At 43.7% G+C, this 21974-nt stretch overlaps 1 protein-coding gene across 3 annotated transcripts in view; it reads left to right on the top strand.

Moving 5' to 3' along the window:
- Positions 1-2449: 2449 nt before the first annotated feature.
- LOC106566779 (monoglyceride lipase) overlaps positions 2450-21974 on the top strand; it is a 47385-nt gene continuing 27860 nt past the window's right edge. Inside the window, exons 1-7 of one of the 3 annotated variants that reach the window (XM_014135167.3) lie at positions 2450-2680; positions 3878-4022; positions 8000-8106; positions 11926-12062; positions 17724-17834; positions 18106-18195; positions 18856-19071. In XM_014135167.3, the coding sequence (XP_013990642.1) occupies positions 3898-4022; positions 8000-8106; positions 11926-12062; positions 17724-17834; positions 18106-18195; positions 18856-19071 (786 nt within the window). In that variant the 5' untranslated portion in view covers positions 2450-2680; positions 3878-3897. Of the gene's footprint in view, positions 2681-3683; positions 4023-7999; positions 8107-11925; positions 12063-17723; positions 17835-18105; positions 18196-18855; positions 19072-21974 lie in introns of those variants that run through there. The other 2 variants (XM_045693090.2, XM_014135166.3) reach the window with 2 other exon arrangements.

The raw sequence follows: 21974 nt of genomic DNA, 5'->3' as shown, positions 1-21974 counted from the left end.
GGTGGCTGTGTTGAAACAGGAAGTGACATTAACTTCACAAGATCTTCCACTCAAACCATTAAACTCAGTCTGGGGCTGCTGACGTTATGTGCAGGGTGGACCCAAACATCAACTATACCAGTCAAAAGTTTGGACACACCGACTCATTCAAGGGTTTTTCTTTATTTTTACTATTTTCTACATTGTAGAATAACAATGAAGACATCAAAATTATGAAATAACACATATGGAATCATGGAGTAACCAAAAAAAGTGTTAAACAAATCAAAATATATTTTATATTTGAGATTCTTCAAAGTATCCACCCTTTGCCTCGATGACAGCTTTGCACACTCTTGGCATTCTCTCAACCAGCTTCATGAGGTTGTTACCTGGAATGCATTTCAATTAACAGGTGTGTCTTGTTAAAAGTTAATTTGTGGAATTTCTTAACTTCTTAATGCTTTTGAGCCAATCAGTTGTGTTGTGAAAAGGTAGTGGAATACAGAAGATAGCCCTATTTGGTAAAAGACCAACTCCATATTATGGCAAGAACAGCTCAAATAAGCAATAAGTTTCTTCAAGTATAGTCGCAAAAACCATCAAGCCCTATGATGAAACTGGCTCTCATGAGGACCGCCACAGGAAAGGGAGACCCAGAGTTACCTCTGCTGCAGAGGATAAGTTCATTAGAGTTACCAGCCTCAGATATTGCAGCCCAAATAAATTCTTTTACAGAGCTCAAGTAACAGACACATCTCAACATCAACTGTTCAGAGGGGACTGCGTGAATCAGGCCTTCATGGTTGAATTGCTGCAAAGAAACCACTACTAAAGGACACCAATAAGAAGAAGAGACTTGCTTGGGCCAAGAAACACAAGCAATGGACATTAGTCCAAATTTGAGATTTTTGGTTCCAACTGCTGTGTCTTTGTGAGATGCAGAGTAGATGAACGGATGATCTCCGCATGTGTGGTTCCCACCGTGAAGCGTGGAGGAGGGGGTGTGATGGTGCTTTGCTGGTGACACTGTCAGTGATTTATTTAGAATTCAATGCACACTTAACCAGCATGGCTACCACAACATTCTGCAGCGATACGCCATCCCATCTGGTTTGTGTTTAGTGGGACTATCATTTGTTTTCAACTGGACAATGACCTAACACACCTCCAGGCTGTGTAAGGGCTATTTGACCAGGAGGAGAGTGATGGAGTGCTGAATCAGATGACCTTGCCTCCACAATCACCCGACCTCAACCTAATTGAGATGGTTTGGGCTCCCGAGTAGCGCAGCGGTATAAGGCGTTGCATCTCAGTGAGCAAGAGGCATCACTACTGTCCCTGGTTTGAATCCAGGTTGTATAACATCTGGCCGTGATTGGGAGTCCCATAGGGCGGCGCACAATTGGCACAGCGTTGTCCAGGTTTGGCTGAGGTAGGCCGTCGTTGTAAATAAGGATTAGTTCTTATCTGACTTAAGGTTAAATCAATTTTTAAAAAACGCAGAGTGAAGGAAAAGAAGCCAACAAGTGCTCAGCATATGTCGGAAGTCCTTCAAGACTGTTGGAAAAGCATTCCAGGTGAAGCTGGTTGAGAGAGTGCCAAGAGTGTGCCTAGAGTGTGTAAAGCTGTCATCAAGGCAAAGGGTGGCTCCTTTGAAAATAATCTTAAATATATTTTGATTTGTTTAACACTTTTTTGGTTACTACATGATTCCATATGTGTTATCTAATAGTTTTGATGTCTTCACTATTATTTTGCAATGTAGAAAATAGTAAAAATAAAGAAAAACCCTTCAATGAGTAGGTTTGTCTAAACTTTTGACTGGGACTGTATGTGATTTGATATCATGTTTCTGGGTCATAATGCATTAGTCTACAATGTCCAAACCCAGATCCATGTACAACATTCCAGTGCATCACAGTAACAGTAGTTACCCTTTCTGTACCTTAATGTTTTTCTTAAATTCTTAGTATGTAACTTACCTGTTATTACTTCAAGGGCACTCAAGAGTCAATGGAGACATAATGGTGGCCAAGGCAATAATAGTGTCATAACACTAGTTCCTCTAGTTTCTCTGCATATTCCACTAAGTATATGTATTCATGCATGAATGTTTTATTTCTTTCTTTTTCTCTCTCTCTCTCTCTCTGTGTACATGTGTGCGGGTTTGTGTGTACATGCGTGTGCGCATGCATGCACATGTGTGTATCTGTGTGTGTGAGAAAGAGAGAGACCATTAGATTTTAATAGAAAAAAAGTTGAATATCTAATGATCCATAGTTGCACAACCATAACAATCTATAATTGGAACTGGCCAAGTCCAGTATGTGAACATGAACATTTAATAACAAATGGATGGGTTTATTCTGGGCCTCTGACAAAACATAATCTATCTTCATCACCTATTCTCTGTTCCCAGAACCTCTAGCTAATAGCAGTTTTGCTCTGGACATGCAGAACACATGTGGATTGAGAGAGAGAGAGAGAGAGAGAGAGAGCAGGACAAGAGGCGTTTTGGTCTAATACGTGAAGCTCCATCCGCATGCTGGAAATGGGTTTCAGTCAGTGTGTGTATTTGGTGTTTTCTCTCGCACGCATTACCTACAAGCAGCCACGCAACTTCAACCGAAAGAGCTGAAAAGGAAGAGAGAGCCGTGTGAGAGGAAGCAGAAACTTGACAGACCTTTCAGGACACAAGGTTGGTCAACTTTTTTAGCCAGTCATCATCATTATAAAAACAAGACCTCAAGCATTGTTTCCATTTCGTGTTGTTATCTCAGACAAGAGTTTACTGTCCACCTCTGAATATTGCATTTTATTCAACAGATACAATGTTGCTACTAATAGTAACGTAACAAATGTGACAGGTATGCCAGTTAAATCACAAAAATGTCACGTTTAGCTACATTGTTATAAGTAGCAAAATTGTATATGTTGAAACAATGGACTGTGGACCCAGATTTTTGACACAGGCTGTCAAAAATAACATAAAAGTATTTCTAGCATTTCTGGCTATATGTATTTCTTGTGTGTGCTATTTGACTCCACTTTCGACAGTGCCAAAACTGGTAGTGTGGTCGACACTGTCCACTCATGTCCCTTGAGAATGGTCGATCTATTTATAGCTTATCAGAAGCACTGTCATCAATAGTTAATTGACCCATAGCCTATTCCAAGGCGCACATTGGTTAACATGTATATTTGTTTTCACAAGACGACATCAGCTTGATATAGGTTATTATTAAAATGTAGTCAAACTCGACCTCAGGAAATAGCGCGGTTAATTCTTACTGACAGCCTCTTTTGCACGACATTCTGTAGCCTACATTCAGTCACCTTGACTGCACTGTAGCCTATTGTCAGTGCTGGACTTGGACTGAAATAGGTTCCGTTAATCATTTTGGGTGCCGGTACTGTTTATATTTAGATACAGGAGCTCCACAATACTTTTGAGTTAATATTCTCTAAGAGGAACAGGAGCTCAAGCAGTAAAACATTTGAGGTGCTGGTACTCAGCTGAGGTGAGCGTGTGCCCAAGTCAACCACTGCCTATTGTTACTGTAACATAAGACTATATTGCTATCCATTTAATGTGCACTTGCCATAAAAGTCATCTGCTGAGCGTGAAGGGGGAGGGGTTGTGGTGAAGCGTGACCACAGTCACCCGGGGGAGGCGAGTTGAACATAGGCTTACGCTTCCGTGACGTAGATCGCTGTGTTGAATTGAAAAAAAGATTTCTAAACTGCGGAATCGCTTGCTGCTGACCACCGGCCAGCCGGCAAATGAATGAAAAAGAGCGAACAATGAAAGTCTTGGTCACGTGCTTGTTTTTCGCCGGTCTGTCCTACCTGTACAGCACCGACCTAATATCTGTGCTCCGTGTTTATGTTGCAGAGTGGGTCCTCGGCGCCTCCATGCCCGAACAAGGAGCTCCGCGGCGGACTCCGCAAGGTGTCCCCTACGCCGACTTGCAGCACATCGTCAATGCCGACGGACAGCACTTGTTCTGCCGCTACTGGGAGCCGGAGGGCCCCCCAAGGTCAGTGGAAGAAATGTCATGTGATGTGTAAAACGAGGCATAATCCATAAAAGAGCGTGGATGATCGAAGACAACGACATTGTTTTCGTCACCTGCCATGTCCGGAGGTTGTGCGTGTATTTTTGAAATGATAAACAATGTCTTTATTATTTAATAGAACGTTCACAGCTATGTATCCTATGTACCCTATAATAAAAAGTCGAATTTTCAACAGAGATAATCTTTTTGAGGCTACACCAGCCTGTTAGAGACTGTCAGACTCAAAGGATACAACATAATGTTTTCAATACAGTAAGTTATTATGCACCTGTCCTTGGTCCCTGCCCCCTCACCCCAGAACACCATTTAAAATGGAACAGACTCCAATACATCAGAGACAGAGAGTTGGCCCTGGAAACAGAGGCACACAACATCTGGACTGTAGTCAAGCTAGAGTCACACCAAACCATGGAGCTTGCAGTAGCCTACAACTGACTCATGCTAGCTCTGACAAGGGGGTTGTGGTTTTACTTCTCTATAAACATGGAAGCATGTTCCTTGTTTGTGGGCGGATTGAGAATCTGTCTCGGATCACACACACAGCTCCTGTCATATAGGCCAGGCTACAGAATGTCACTGCTAGTGTATGAACCTAATTCAATCAACATTACAGTCAGTACAGACAGAGTGCAGGCTAGTCCAATGGCACAGTACAGTCAGTACAGACAGAGTGCAGGCTAGTCTAATGGCACAGTACAGTCAGTACAGACAGAGTGCAGGCTAGTCCAATGGCACAGTACAGTCAGTACAGACAGAGTGCAGGCTAGTCCAATGGCACAGTACAGTCAGTGCAGACAGAGTGCAGGCTAGTCCAATGGCACAGTACAGTCAGTACAGACAGAGTGCAGGCTAGTCCAATGGCACAGTACAGTCAGTACAGACAGAGTGCAGGCTAGTCCAATGGCACAGTACAGTCAGTACAGACAGAGTGCAGGCTAGTCCAATAGCACAGTACAGTCAGTACAGACAGAGTGCAGGCTAGTCCAATGGCACAGTAAGTACAGTACAGACAGAGTGCAGGCTAGTCCAATGGCACAGTACAGTCAGTACAGACAGAGTGCAGGCTAGTCCAATGGCACAGTACAGTCAGTACAGACAGAGTGCAGGCTAGTCTAATGGCACAGTAAGTACAGTACAGACAGAGTGCAGGCTAGTCCAATGGCACAGTACAGTCAGTGCAGACAGAGTGCAGGCTAGTCCAATGGCACAGTACAGTCAGTACAGACAGAGTGCAGGCTAGTCCAATGGCACAGTACAGTCAGTGCAGACAGAGTGCAGGCTAGTCCAATGGCACAGTACAGTCAGTACAGACAGAGTGCAGGCTAGTCCAATGGCACAGTACAGTCAGTACAGACAGAGTGCAGGCTAGTCCAATGGCACAGTACAGTCAGTGCAGACAGAGTGCAGGCTAGTCCTGCACAGTCGCGGCAGCAGGTGCAGGCAGTCAGGCACGTAGCAGACAGACGGTGCAGGCTAGTCCAATGGCACAGTACAGTCAGTGCAGACAGAGTGCAGGCTAGTCCAATGGCACAGTACAGTGAGTACAGACAGAGTGCAGGCTAGTCCAATGGCACAGTAAGTACAGTACACCCACATCTCACACAACAACAACAGCCATTTACATGCCTGCACTGCGGTCTAGCAACTGTTACTGCAGCAACCATTCATCCCCCTCAGCAGCACAGTCTTACTACAGTGCTGTTACTATGGTTACCATCAGGTCCCTAGAATACTGCCAATTGAATAACTTCGACTAACAGTAGTATGGGTCAGTTTATAGTAGAGCACTGTTTGTTTAGCACATGCTATTCTTTAGACTCGGCTAGTATTTGGCATCTCATATGGGGGTGGGAAAATCAGAGAGAAAGATATTTTGGGGCTTTCTGTTCATGTGGTGGCATCATTTATAAAAATGACCATTTTGGTGTAAATCTCTACAAGCTATGGATTCTCCCCTTTATGATTTTGTGAGATCCAGCCCCTCAGTTTTTAAAGGTAGGATTAAAATGTAAAAAATGCTTGTGTAAAAATGTGTTGTAATATCAACTACATGCCGATTCTGCAAAACAGGTCAGTTGATAACATCCCTGACTGGGCATATAGAGAGTAAAGGCATCTGCGTGCTTCCCATCCAGAACAGTTCCTGGATATATTATGATGTTATTCTGGGAAGTTTTTGTTAGTTTTGGTCTTCGGCAAGTTTTTTGGGGGGGGCTGTTTGTGCACACCATTTTGTTTTCTCGAAAAGCTGAAGTTCGGAGCCGAAGTCTACGCCCCTTTGTTGGTCATTGGTCAACAGTAGAGATTCTTCAATGAAGTGTTTGTTGTCATTCAAAGATAGACGACTCGTTTTCATGCAATTGTTTTTACTTGAGAAATACTGCTAAACCTTACCCTAACATTAAACCCTAAACCTAACCTTAACTCCTAAACCTAACCAATAACCCTAATTATAACCCTAACCTCTAAGCCTAAAATAGCCTTTTTACAAGTGAGGACCGGCAAAATGTCCTCACTTCTCTGAATTTCTGTTGGTTTGCTATTACTGTGAGGACTTTTCAACAAGCATTTAATATACTCACAAGTATATTAAAACGTGTCCACACACACACACACACACACTGCATGTAGTTAAGTGGGTCATTCCACTATTGATGTTTTACACAATTGAATCAGGATTACAATAATTTCCTTACCAAACAAGGCTGACTTGAATGTTTGCCTTATTGCTTTTAGGCTCTCTCACTACTCACTTGCACAAACACACACACACACACACACACACACACACACACACACACACACACACACACACACACACACACACACACACACACACACACACACACACACACCACGATGTGCTCATTTGGCTGTTCTGGTTGTAGCTGTATTCACTGTGATGTCCCCAGCCCTGTCTCACACAGTCTGTAGTCAGGGCTATGGCCCTGGAGTGTTGAGAAGCTTAGTCCCTTGATCTGATTAAGATGCCAGTGTTCAGGCCCTGGCCCATTTACAACCTCTCCCAACCTCGACCACACACGTGCAGCTTGATATGCCACAGAGATTGGCCAGTCTTATTGTGTTTGAGTGAATTAATCTATTCATGATAGATATCAGTCCATGTCCTATAAAACAGAGTTCAGTCTGCATCCCATAAAGAGGATTATCATCTTGGCTTGTTTCATGCTGCAGGAAAACTTGATGTTCTTTCAGGCTAGAGGCAGCATTTGATAAGCCTGGTTCAAAGCCACATTCTGGGAGACGAAGTGGGTTTCAAATTCCTTGGAGAGATTGAGGGAGGGAGAGAATTTTGACTCCCTACTACCATTCTCAAGACACCGAATATACTGAGATTAGCTCTATAGAAGTCCTACTGTCCCATGTGTGTTGGGAACATTATGTTCACACAAAGGCGCGCTTTGAGAAACTCCTTAGCCAATAAGTACATGGGAAGCTCTAGCCAGCCGGAGGCTCTCAAATAAGAACGAGAGAATGAAAGAGAGAGAGAAACTGGAACAGAGATACCAATGAAGTTTAATGAACAGCCACTCTCTTACTCTTCCTTTCACATCTCCTTCTCTGAACACATTCAGGCTAATTGCCACTGACTGAGAGCTTCACTCAGTTTTTCAAACTGGTTATAAACAGGAACTAAAGCAGCAGTGGCAAGCTGGGTTGGTTCCCTGCTCTTTCTCGTGGCTATGTGTCTGTTTTTGTAGATTAGTCCTCTGTCTGGTTCCACTTAACTCTGCTGCTCTGTGGGTAAACAAGGGTGTGTCGGGGTTCTGATAACTGCTATCGCTGGAGGATGTGGGATGGTTTATTCTGATGAAACTCTTGATGGTGATCACAAGGATGTTGTTTTTGTGTTAATGTGTGTCCATGTGCTTATGTGCATGTAATGTGACTGACTTCTCCTTCCCCATTTCTTGAAGGGCTCTGGTGTTCGTAGCCCATGGGGCAGGGGAGCATTGTGGGCCGTATGATGAGATCGGCCAGACCCTGAAGGAACAGTCTCTGCTTGTCTTTGCACACGACCATGGTGAGTTAAACACCCAGCAGCACCTCTTACAGAGCCACAGACGTAGCACTTATTTTACACTACAGAAATGACCGATTCTAAGGTTATTATATACAGTGGGGGGGGAAAGTATTTGATCCCCTGCTGATTTTTTACGTTTTCCCACTGACAAAGAAAGGATCAGTCTATAATTTTAATGGTAGGTTTATTTGAACAGTGAGAGACAGAATAACATAAAAAATATCCAGAAAAACGCATGTCAGAAATGTTATAAATTAATTTGCATTTTAATGAGGGAAATAAGTATTTGACCCCCTCTCAATCAGAAAGATTTCTGGCTCCCAGGTGTCTTTTATACAGGTAACGAGCTGAGATTAGGAGCACACTCTTAAAGGGAGTGCTCCTAACCGCAGCTTGTTACCTGTAAAAAAGACACCTGTCCACAGAAGCAATCAATCAATCAGATTCCAAACTCTCCACCATGGCCAAGACCAAAGAGCTCTCCAAGGATGTCAGGGACAAGATTGTAGACCTACACAAGGCTGGAATGGGCTACAAGACCATCGCCAAGCAGCTTGGTGAGAAGGTGACAACATTTGGTGCAATTATTCGCAAATGGAAGAAACACAAAAGAACTGTCAATATCCCTCGGCCTGGGGCTCCATGCAAGATCTCACCTCGTGGAGTTGCAATGATCATGAGAACGGTGAGGAATCAGCCCAGAACTACACGGGAGGATCTTGTCAATGATCTCAAGGCAGCTGGGACCATAGTCACCAAGAAAACAATTGGTAACACACAACGCCGTGAAGGACTGAAATCCTGCAGCACCCGCAAGGTCCCCCTGCTCAAGAATACATATACATGCCCGTCTGAAGTTTGCCAATGAACATCTGAATGATTCAGAGGACAACTGGTGAAAGTGTTGTGGTTAGATGAGACGAAAATGGAGCTCTTTGACATCAACTCAACTCGCCGTGTTTGGAGGAGGAGGAATGCTGCCTATGACCCCAAGAACACTATCTCCACCATCAAACATGGAGGTGGAAACATTATGCTTTGGGGGTGTTTTTCTGCTAAGGGGACAGGACAACTTCACCGCATCAAAAGGACGGGGCCATGTACCGTCAAATCTTGGGTGAGAACCTCCTTCCCTCAGCCAGGGCATTGAAAATGGGTTGTGGATGGGTATTCCAGCATGACAATGACCCAAAACACACGGCCAAGGCAACAAAGGAGTGGCTCAAGAAGAAGCACATTAAGGTCCTGGAGTGGCCTAGCCAATCTCCAGACCTTAATCCCATAGAAAATCTGTGGAGGGAGCTGAAGGTCGAGTTGCCAAACGTCAGCCTCGAAACCTTAATGACTTGGAGAAGATCTGCAAAGAGGAGTGGGACAAAATCCCTCCTGAGATGTGTGCAAACCTGGTGGCCAACTACAAGAAACGTCTGACCTCTGTGATTGCCAACAAGGGTTTTGCCACCAAGTACTAAGTCATGTTTTGCAGAGGGGTAAAATACTTATTTCCCTCATTAAAATGCAAATAATTTTATAACATTTTTGACATGCGTTTTTCTGGATTTTTGTTGTTGTTATTCTGTCTCTCACTGTTCAAATAAACCTACTATTAAAATTATAGACTGATCATTTCTTTGTAAGTGGGCAAACGTACAAAATCAGCAGGGGATCAAATACTTTTTTCCCCCACTGTAGTAGTGAGGATGGTGTTAATACATGTCATTTGTCTACGACAGTCAAATCTTTTTCCATTGAGTTTCAAAGTAATAACCAAAATATTGAATCACTAGGTGAGAATGGGATTTTTGACACAGACGAGCATGCACACACACATACCCTTCACTGCAGAGAAGCAAAGAACGGTATCGCCTGACAGACACCAATGGGCTTCCATTGCACCATTATCAGTGGAAGCTATGAGAGAGAAAGGCACATGTTCTGAATGTTTTCTTTTAGCAGCGTTGGCAAGGTTAAAGGGGGGGTTAAGTTTTAAAGCTCATTTCCTGCAATTATACACATTTGCTTATGCCTTGTTTTTATGCTATCTGAGTGACTCAAACATTATAACAAAATCTATGCTATGCCATTTTTTTTAAATGTTAGATTGTCCCTGAATGTCTATTTTAGTGATTATATTTTATATTTGAGATTCTTCAAAGCAGCTGTCCTTTGCCTTGATGACAGCTTTGCACACTCTGCATTTTCTCAACCAGTTTCATGAGGTAGTCACCTGGAATGCATTTCAATTAACAGATGTGCCTTGTTAATTTGTGGAATTTCTTTCCTTCTTAATGCATTTTAGCCAAGGTAGGGGTGGTATACAGAAGCTAGCCCTATTTGGTAAAAGACCAAGTACATATTATGTTAAGAACAGCTCAAATAAGCAAAGAGAAACGACAGTCCATCATTAATTAAGACATGAAGTCAATCTGGAAAATGTCAAGACCTTTGAAAGTTTTTTCAAGTGCAGTCGCAAAAACCATTAAGCACAATGGTGAAGCTGGCTCTCATGAGGACCTCCACAGGAAAGGAAGACCCAGAGTTACATTTGCTGCAGAGGATAAGTTCTTTAGAGTTAACTGCACCTCAGATTGAATCCAAATAAATGCTTCACAGAGACACATCTCAACATCAACTGTTCAGAGGAGACTGCGTGAATCAGGCCTTTGTGGTCGAATTGTTGCAAAAAAAACACTACTAAGGACACCACTAAGAAGAAGAGACTTGCTTGGGCCAAGAAACACGAGCAATGGACATTAGACCGGTGGAAATCTGTCCTTTGGTCTGATGAGTCCAAATTTGAGATTTTTGGTTCCAACCGCCGTGTCTTAATGAGACGCAGAGTAGGTGAACGGATGATCTCTGCATGTGTGGTTCCCACCGTGAAGCATGGAGGAGGAGGTGTGATGGTGTGGGGGTGCTTTGCTGGTGACATTGTCAGTGATTTATTTAGAATTCAATGCACACTTAACCAGCATGGCTACCACAGCATTCTGCAGCGATACGCCATCCCACCTGGTTTGCGCTTAGTGGGACTATCATTTGTTTTTCAACAGCACAATGACCCAAACACACCTCCAGGCTGTGTAAGTGCTATTTGACCAAGAAGGAGAGTGATGGAGTGCTGCATCAGATGACCTGGCCTCCACACTCACCCAACCTCAACCCAATTGAGATGGTTTGGGATGAGTTGGACCGCAGAGTGAAGGAAAAGCAGCCAACAAATGCTCAGCATATGTGGGAACTCCTTCAAGACTGTTGGGAAAGCATTCTAGGTGAAGCTGGTTGAGAGAATTCCAAGAGTGTGCAAAGCTGTCATCAAGGCAAAGGGAGGCTACTTTGAAGAATCTAAAATATATTTTGATTTGTTTACACTTTTTTGTTTACTACATGATTCCATATGTGTTATTTAATCATTTTGATGTAGTCACTATTATTCTACAATGTAGAAAACAGTAAAACTAAAGAAAAACCCTTGAATGAGTAGCTGTGTCCAAAGTTTGGACTGGTACTAATATATATATATATATTTGTGTGGTGTGCCACTATTTAGCAGCAGTGGTGTGCCACTGCTCAATGCATATAGGGGAAACACTGGCTTCATTGGCATGTTCAGAGCAAAGTGTTGGAAGGAAATGGGAGGAGGGATGGATGGCTAGCACGTGGATTGACATGTACAGGGATGGAAATGGCTCTCTTCGCTCTCCCTCTTTTCTGTACAGAGAGTAATGAGGGGGAGAGTGGGGCAATTTATTCCCCTCTTGTCTCTGTAACTCAGTAGTTTCTCTCATCTCATCTCGTGTCTCTCTCTCCCTCCATCAGTTGGCCATGGTCAGAGTGAAGGAGACAGGATGAATATTAAGGACTTCCAGGTGTTTGTCAGAGACTCCCTCCAGCACATTGACCTGATGAAGGGACGACACCCTGACCTGCCAATCTTCATCATTGGACATTCTATGGTGCGCTACCCTCTTTAGTTTCCTCCCTGACCAAACATTGAGACTGTATTATTGCCAGGTGCTATGGTATGTTTACCTCTTAATACAATACAGGACAAACTGTTTTCTCAGAGGTCATAGGGCCAGGGTTACCTTAAAGCTATATCCATCACACAAACATTAGACAAGGCCTGCATTCAACACCCCTGCACTCAGTGTGACTCAAATGACCACAGATGCTCTGACATCACAGCTGACGTGTATGCCATCATTTATTCTACAAGCTCTTGGGAGATGGTGTCCTTTGAAAGTCTAGCATTGTAAGAACCAATAGTGCCAAGTCAGGCTTTCAAAAGGATTTACCGTATTTAGCATTAGAGGCCTCGTTTCCCTTCCGTGCTGCTCTTTCCTGTCTATGTTTGCTTGTTCTGCTGTTCTATGACTGAACTCTGCTTCTGTGACGTAAAGCCCACAAACAATGGAAACCACCTGTAGCCTTTAGGTCAAGATCCTCATTGTGATAGCAATCCTTTAGATTCCCTCATGTACCACCAGCCATGCACATATAGACAGCCTTCCCCTGGGTTTGACCTGCTGTTATAATTAGAGTACTTTGCTTCACTATGACTGGAACGTAGGCAATTTTAGTAGAGTAAATGTTTAGAACGTCTGAACGTAAACATTTAAACAGGACGTTTTAATGGGAAGTTATTGGAATGGAAAAGCCTGTGGCGTGAGGTAAGGCTTGGCATTTTTCAGACATGTGGGCCGGCTTCCCGGACACAGATGATGCTTAGTCTAGGACTAAAAGGTATGCTCAATGGAGAAGCTCCATTTAAAGTCATTTTTAGTCCAGGACTAGGCATAATCTGTGTCTGGGAAGCCAGTCCCAAATGAATATGAAAAAGCAATGCTTAGAACCCATGTCTGATGCCTTGAGACTGTAATGTACGAGCAGCGTCAAATTGTGCACTTCTTGTGTCGGACAAATTCCACCACCACTATTGGCATTAAAGCCCTGAAGCCTGTAGTCTCAGTCAACATGACAAATCAGAGGACGATTTTCAAAAAGTAAGTGAATATTTAATCGTTATTTTTGAATGTGTGAAACCTGTGCCGGTGGAAAAATATTTTGATGTGGGGCGCCGTCCTCAAACAATCGCATAGCATGTTTTCGCAGTAATAGCTGCTGTAAATCGGACAGTGGAGTTAGATTAACACGAATTTAAGCTTTCAGCCGATACAAGACACTTATATGAACATAAATGTTTAAAATCCATAATATTTCTGATTATTTATTTGAATTGCGCACTCTCCAGTTTCACCGGAAGTTGTCTCGCTAGCGGTACACCAATCCCTAAGAAGTTTTTTAAAGACCTGAAGCCTGTGGTCTCAGTCAACACAAATGGCATGTTTAAGATTACAGAGGAGAATCTTAATCCAGATACACATAGTCCCAAAGCATCCTTTACTGCAGTGCATGCACTGACCACTGATGAATTGACCAGTGACCCTCACTGCCCTCAAAAACAGACCCTCTTATCCAAGCTAAACCTTGCTACACTGCCTACTCTCCTACTGACCTTTCACTGCTGTCCTGGTTAGTGAGCTATACAGACCGTTGCTCCTTACTGACCAATTTCTCCCTCCATCCCTCCTTCTCCTCCTCTCTTTCTGTACTTACTGACCACCTAACTCATTCCTCCCCCCTTCCCCATCTCCCACTCTGGTTCTGTAGATCTGGCCCTCTTCCATGTCCAACTTCGTCAGAACCAGGCCTTTATGTAATGTCAGTATGTTAGGGCCTTACATAACCACAATCCAAGTATTCATAGTGTCAGGGGACGCAACACTATGCAAGTATTTTTCCCCTCATTGCAGTCGGGGGTTAGTGTTTGTGTGTATTTCTAGTGGAGGCCTCTCTCATCAGTTCCTTAAAGAGCCTCTCTGTTTCTCGCTCAACCCTCCAAAGATAGATAGATAGATCTCTCTCTCTCTCTCTCTCTCTCTCTCTCTCTCTCTCTCTCTCTCTCTCTCTCTCTCTCTCTCTCTCTCGAAACACACAGGGAATCTCATTGCCGATAGGTACTTATCACAGTGGGATGCCGTTCCTTCTCTTGCTAGAACAAAAGCGGTACTTGCAGCGTGCTGACCGAGTTGCGACAAACCTACCGATTCTACTTGAACACAATGCTCGTCAGTGGCCAACAAATTGACTTTGAGCCAATCAGAGAACACAACCCCCCACGTGGGGGAGCCAACCAAAAAAAAAGCTAAGAATTGGGCATTTTCTCCATACACCAATGGATGAGCCAGTAACACTTCATATGCAATGTAGGCTATGGGTGGTAGCTAGCTAAGTGCACAGACGCAATGCACACAACACTAAATACTTCCTCCAAGCTAGCTAACCACTGTAGCTAGTATTGACGTTATAATTAAATCACAATGGATTAACTAGTTTCCATGAAACGGCTGCCTGTGTTAGCTGATCCTTAGCAGTGTCCTTAGCTAGCTAGCTATGTTGTACTAACTAGCAAATATGCTAATGTTAGCTAGCTAGGTAAACATTTGGCTATGGGCTGGCACTGGCAGTTTGGGGTTATGGAAAGGGAATTAAATTGTTTCTTTGTCATCTTGCTAGGTTGTTATCTAACTGGCCATCTGGCTGGTGTCAATAATGGCTTTCTAAAAAATAGCAACATTAGTGCAGATCTCTTGATATCTAGACCATAAGCAATACGCACGGATATGCAGTGCCAAACATCGCTACTGCCACCTAGGGTTTGGAGTATTTTAACAAGGTGTTAACTGGTTGATGACTTCCAAAGTCTTTGTTGTGTGAACACAAAAGAGATTGACTGCAGACACTGTTCAGAGGTGCTAAGTACTGTCGGCATTTGTGGTCTCTCTTGATTAGTTATTAGAGAGATCCAAGAGATACACAGAATATTTTAATTATACAGTGCATTCGGATAGTATTCAGACCCCTTGACTTTTTCCACATTTTGATACGTTACAGCCTTATTCTAAAATTGATTAAATTGTTTTTTTCCCCCCTCATCAATCTACACATAAAATCCCATAATGAGAAAGCAAAAACAGGTTATAATTTTCAGCAAATTCTTAATAAAAAAAAAACTGATATCACATTGTCATAAGTATTCAGACCCTTTACTTAGTACTTTGTTGAAGCACCTTTGGCAGCGATTGCAGCCTTGAGTCTTCTTGAGTATGACACTACATGCTTGGCACACTTGTATTTGGGGAGTTTCTCCCATTCTTCTCTGCAGATCCTCTCAGCTCTGTCAGGTTGGATAGGGAGTGTCGCTGCAGAGCTATTTTCAGGTCTCTCCAGAGATGTTTGATCGTTTTCAAGTCCGGGCTCTGGCTGGGCCATTCAAGGACATTCATAAACTTGTCCCGAAGCCACTCCTGCGTTGTCTTAGCTGTGTGCTTAGGGTTGTTGTCCTGTTGGAAGGTGAACCTTCGCCCCAGTCTGAGGTCCTGAGCGCTCCTGGAGCAGGTTTTCATCAAGGATCTCTCTGTACTTTGCTCTGTTCATCTTTTCCTCGATCCTGACTAGTCTCTCAGTCCCTGCCGCTGAAAAACATCCCCACAGCATGACGCTGCCACCACCATGCTTCACTGTAGGGATGGTGCCAGGTTTCTTCCAGACGTGACACTTGGCATTCAGGCCAAAGAGTTCAATCTTGGTTTCATCAGACCAGAAAATCTTGTTTCTCATGGTCTGAGAGTCCTTTAGGTGCCTTTTGTCAAACTCCAAGCGGGCTGTCACGTGCCTTTTACTGAGGAGTGGCTTCTGTCTGGCCACTCTACCATAAAGGCCTGATTGGTGGAGGGCTGCAGAGATGGTTGTCCTTCTGGAAGTTTCTCCCATCTCCACAAGGGAACTCTGGAGCTCTGTCAGAGTGACCATACGGTTCTTGGTCACCTCCCTGACCAAGGCCCTTCTTCCCCTGATTGCTCAGTTCGGCTGGGCGGCCAGCTCTAAGAAGAGTCTTGGTGGTTCCAAACTACTTCCAATTAAGAATGATGGAGGCCACTATGTTCTTGGGGACCTTCTATGCTGCAGAAATGTTTTGGTACATTTCCCCAGATCTGTTCCTCGACACAATCCTGTCTCGGAGCTCTCCGTACAATTCTATCAACCTGTCATCTATAAGTCTTTGCTAGGTAAAGCTTCGCCTTATCTCAGCTCACTGGTCACGATAACAACACCCAACTGTAGCATGTGCTCCAGCAGGTATATCTCACTGGTCATCCCCAAAGCCAACACCCCCATTTGGCCGCCTTTCCTTCCAGTTCTCTGCTGCCATTGACTGGAACGAATTGCAACAACAACAACAAAAAAAATCGCTGAAGCTGGAGACTTATTTCCCTCACTAATATTTCCCTCACTAACTTTAAACATCAGCTATCTGAGCAGATAACCGATCACTGCAGCTGTACATAGCCCATCTGTAAATAGCCCACCCAATCTACCTACCTCATCCCCATATTGTTTTATTTACTTTTCTTCACTTTTGCACACCAGTATTTCTACTTGCACATCATCATCTGCACATCTATCACTCCCGTGTTAATTTTGCTAAATCATAATTACTTGCTACTATGGCCTATTTATTGCCTTACCTCCTCACGCCATTTGCACACACTGTATATAGACTTTCTTTTTTTTCTGTTGTGTTATTGACTGTATGCTTGCTTATCCCATGTGTAACTCTGTTGTTGTTTGTGTCACACTGCTTTGCTTTATCTTGGCCAGGTCGCAGTTGTAAATGAGAACTTGTTCTCAACTAGCATACCTGGTTAAATAAAGGTAAAATAAAAATAAAAAACCTCATTGCTTGGATTTTGCTCAGACACTGTCAACTGTGGGACCTTATATAGACAGGTGTGTGCCTTTCCAAATCATGTCCAATCAATTGCATTTACCACAGGTGGGGTCCAATCAAGTTGTAGAAACATCTCAAGGATGATCAATGAAAACAGGATGTACCTGAGCTCAATTTCGAGTCTCATAGCAAAGGGTCTGAATACTTATGTAAATAAGGTATTTCTTTATTTTATTTTTAATACATTTGAAAAAATGTCTAAAACCTGTTTTCGCTTTGTCATTATGGGGTATTGTGTGTAGATAGAATAGGATTTTTATTTTTATTTAATCCATTTTAGAATAAGGCTGTAACGTAACAAAATGTGGAAAAAGGGACGGGGCCTGAATACTTTCCGAATGCACTGTATATGCCATTTAGCAGATGCTTTTATCCAAAGCAAGTTGGTCATGCGTGCATATGTTTTACCTCTGGGTGGTCCCGGGAATCAAACCTACTACCTAGCATTACAAGTACCATGCTCTACCAACTGAGCTAAATTGTATGGTTATTACTAAATAGATCTAGCTATGTTGGTGCTATATATGTGATCTATTTAGAGGTTCACTCGATAGAGGCCCCCACTCTCATGAATATTCAAATGTCTGGGCAGACAAACACTGTTCAAACAAATTGGTCTCCCAGAAAAACATCAAGAATTATCTGTTCCAAATTGATTAATTCTAGAAAGCGGTTGTGCATCTCCTAATTTGTTTACCCTCGCTTATTTGATTTAAATCACAGAAGATGTCATAACTTCTCTTCCTTTTCCCCTTTCATTCAGGGTGGAGCGATTTCCATTCTGACGGCGTGTGAACGACCAAATGACTTTGCCGGTGTGGCTCTGATTGCTCCTATGGTCAAGATGAACCCAGAATCTGCCACACCCTTCAAGGTGGGTTTCACCCATACAAATATGCTTTACTTGCTGCCCACCCATCATCCTCCCAATAACTTGAATGAGGATGCCCATTCTGGGATTTCTAGTTCTATGGTTTTACCTGCACTCAGTCCCTTCTCATTTAGCGGGTCACCAATGTCTACAGCTCCATACAACTCAGTACCATACCATTTGTTTTTACAACTACTTAACCACTGACCAGAGCTGTATTAGTTCCCTACATGCCTTTGTAATCGCTGTGGATTTCCCTCTTTGTTGTCTACAGGTGTTCCTGGCTAAAGTCCTAAATCACATGGTGCCTAGTCTCTCTCTGGGCTCTATTGAGTCTAAATGGGTTTCACGGGACCAAAAACAGGTGAGACTGATCTATGGAATGTGTGTGTACATACATCCGTGCGCAAATACATGAAGCAGATGTTTAGGATGTAGAAGTTAGAGTTAAAGAGTTTATTTAGTCACAAGGGACAATGTGATTGAATGAAGAAAGAGAGTTGGAGATAAGACTGGATAGGAGCCCATATGTCTGGGTTTGTGTATGTTTTGCAGTTTCAAAGGCAGCTCCACAATAGAGGCTTGACTGAGATCCAGGCCTAGGGATTTTCCACGTCGTCCAGCTCTCTGTTTACACCCAAAGCTACCCTTTAACAAGGGAAGCAACAGACAACAATGGGTATCGGGCTCTCACCCTTCCCTCCTTTCACTACCTGTTGTGTTGAGGAAGTGTACTTATTACAACAAATGCAGGTCTGATGTCAAGCTTCTAGACAGAAAATAGGTCATGAGAGTGTTACAGTTCTCCATTTGTTAATTATTCAAGTCACCCAGGATATGGCCTTAGATAAGCTTCAGCAGTGAGTGGTATATACTGTACACTGAATGTATTCAGGCCAGATCTTGTCGAGAAGTATTTGCATCATGTGTCAGTATTGAGAAAGCCAAGTACCCTGTGGGATACTATCAGTGAAGGTCTAAAGGAAATGAAACATGCTCAGCGGTTCCTTCCTTTACCCTGCAGGTTGAGGCGTATGACAATGACGAGTTGAACTATCACGGTGGGATGCGTGTGTCATTTGGCATGCAGCTGATGGGTGCGGCGGCGCGGATCGAGAGAGAGGTCCCTGCCATCACCTGGCCCTTCCTGCTTCTCCATGGTGACGACGACAAGCTGTGTGACATTAGAGGGTCCCAGATGATGTTTGACATGGCCCAGAGCACAGACAAGAAGATTAAGGTGGGACCAGCACCAGAGACATACAGTACCAGTCAAAAGTTTGGACACCTACTCATTCCAGGGTTTCTCTTTATTTTGACTATTTTATACATCGTAGAATAATAGTGAAGACATCAAAACTATGAAATAACACATATGGAATCATGTAATAACCAAAAAAGTGTTCAACAAACCAAAATATATTGTAGATTCTTCAAAGTAGCCACCCGATGACTTGATTACAACTTTGCAGACAGGCCGAAACCAGACATGTCTCAACAGATGTGAATAGGTCAGACACTAAGTCATACAAACTGATATAGACAAGCCAGTATATTTAGAAAGGACACCATCTTATCTGCTCTTGAACTTTTCTATTTTCTGCTCTTTAACATTCTGTATTTGTTTCACTGGCTGTTCCAAGTCCATACATTATCACATATGAGAGAGAGAGAGAGAGAGAAACACACACACACATACAGAGAGAGAGAGAGCAAGTTCAAATTCAAGTCTGCAATTTAAAGCACTTCAAACCCAAGAGCTGAGCCCAGAAACGAGCCCTCTCAGTCAGCTGGTGTTGGACCTCACCAACCAAGCTGACACCAGCACTGCTTCAAAAGAAAGAATTCAAATAAACAAAATCATGAACCAATCAAAGGACTCATATTTACAACATTGGAAAAACGAAACAAAATCCCAAAGCCGACTAAATTGCTATCTGACCCTAAACAGAGAATATGAATTGGCTGATTATCTCTACTCTGTCAGAGATACCAAGCAGAGACAGATCCTTACCAAGTACAGGCTGAGTGACCAGCGATTGGCAATAGAAACCAGCAGACATAAAAAGACATGGCTACCCAAAGAGGAGACAGGAGAGGTAGAGACAGAGATGCACTTTCTCCTTTACTGTGATAAATATTCCTCACAAAGAGATTCCTTATTCACAGAAATGACTACATTTATTCCAAATTTGAACTTATTAAACCCAGAGGAAAAAGTAAAAATACTCATGGCTCCTCTTGCAGCCAAATATGTATTTGCCTGCCATAGCCTGAGGGACACTGGATAATAACATCTGCATAGTAAGCAGTAACTTACTTATTATTACTATTACTATTGTAAACACAATATTATTACTATTACTATTACTATTGTTATCATTCCAAATAGTAGTGGTATGGGTGGTAATGGTAATGATAGCAGTTTAGTGATGGTGGTGGTAGTGGTAGTGGTAAATGACGATAGTAGTTGTAGTACTGATGTAATGGTGAAGATGACCGTTATTTAGTTATAAGTTAATTATAGTTTCATTTTCCATATTTAGATTTTTATATTTAATTTTGTATTATTTACTGCCATTTTATATTATTATTTGTTATTATTTATAATTTTATTACAATGTATATTGTATACATTGTTTCTTTGGCAATATTGACAATGTTTTTCATGACAATAAAGCAGCTTGAATTTGAGAGGGAAACGCACACAGAGAGAGAGAGCGAGAGGGGGGGAAACACACACAGCGAGAGGGGGGGAACACACACAGCGAGAGAGAGAGAGAGAGGGGGGGGGAAACACACACAGCGAGAGGGGGGGAAACACACACAGCGAGAGAGAGAGAGAGAGGGGGGGGAAAACACACACAGCGAGAGGGGGGAAACACACACAGCGAGAGAGAGAGAGAGGGGGGGAAACACACACAGCGAGAGAGAGAGAGAGGGGGGGGAAACACACACAGCGAGAGGGGGGGAAACACACACAGCGAGAGAGAGAGGGGGGGAAACACACACAGCGAGAGAGAGAGAGGGGGGGGGGAACACACACAGCGAGAGAGAGAGAGAGAGAGAGAGAAGGGGGTGGGAAACACACACAGCGAGAGAGAGAGGGGGGGGAAACACACACAGCGAGAGAGAGAGGGGGGGAAACACACACAGCGAGAGGGGGGGAAACACACACAGCGAGAGGGGGGGAAACACACACAGCGAGAGAGAGAGAGGGGGGGGGGAACACACACAGCGAGAGAGAGAGAGAGGGGGGGAAACACACAGCGAGAGAGAGAGAGAGAGAGAGAGGGGGGGGGGGAAACACATAGCGAGAGAGAGGGGGGGAAACACACACAGCGAGAGAGAGAGAGAGAGAGAGGGGGGGGGGAAACACACACAGCGAGAGAGAGAGAGGGGGGGGGAAACACACACACAGCGAGAGAGAGAGAGAGAGAGGGGGGAAACACAGACAGCGAGAGAGAGAAAGGGGGGAAACACAGACAGCGAGAGAGAGAGAGGGGGGGAAACACAGACAGCGAGAGAGAGAGAGAGGGGGGGGGGAAACACACAGCGAGAGAGAGAGAGAGAACGGCGGAAACACACAGTGAGTGAGAGAAAGAGAGAGAGAGAGGGGGAAACACACACAGCGAGAGAGAGAGAGAGAGAGAGAGAGGAAACACACACAGCGAGAGAGAGAGAGAGAGAGAAACACACACAGCGAGAGAGAGAGAGAGAGAGAGAGAGGGAAACACACACAGCGAGAGAGAGAGAGAGAGGGAAACACACACAGCGAGAGAGAGAGAGAGAGAGAGGGAAACACACACAGCGAGAGAGAGAGAGAGAGAGAGAGAGGGAAACACACACAGCTAGAGAGAGAGAGAGGGAAACACACACAGCGAGAGAGAGAGAGAGAGAGAGAGAGAGGGAAACACACACAGCGAGAGAGAGAGAGAGAGAGAGAGGGAAACACACACAGCGAGAGAGAGAGAGAGAGAGGGAAACACACACAGCGAGAGAGAGAGAGAGAGAGAGAGAGAGGGAAACACACACAGCGAGAGAGAGAGAGAGAGGGAAACACACACAGCGAGAGAGAGAGAGAGAGAGAGAGGGAAACACACACAGCGAGAGAGAGAGAGAGAGGGAAACACACACAGCGAG

Source organism: Salmo salar, chromosome 13 (genome assembly GCF_965601325.2).
Source record: "Salmo salar chromosome 13, fSalSal1, whole genome shotgun sequence".
NCBI classification, from domain to species: Eukaryota; Metazoa; Chordata; class Actinopteri; order Salmoniformes; family Salmonidae; genus Salmo; species Salmo salar.
The sequence above is the reverse complement of the archived record's forward strand: the minus strand, read 5'-3'. Positions and strand labels throughout refer to the sequence as shown.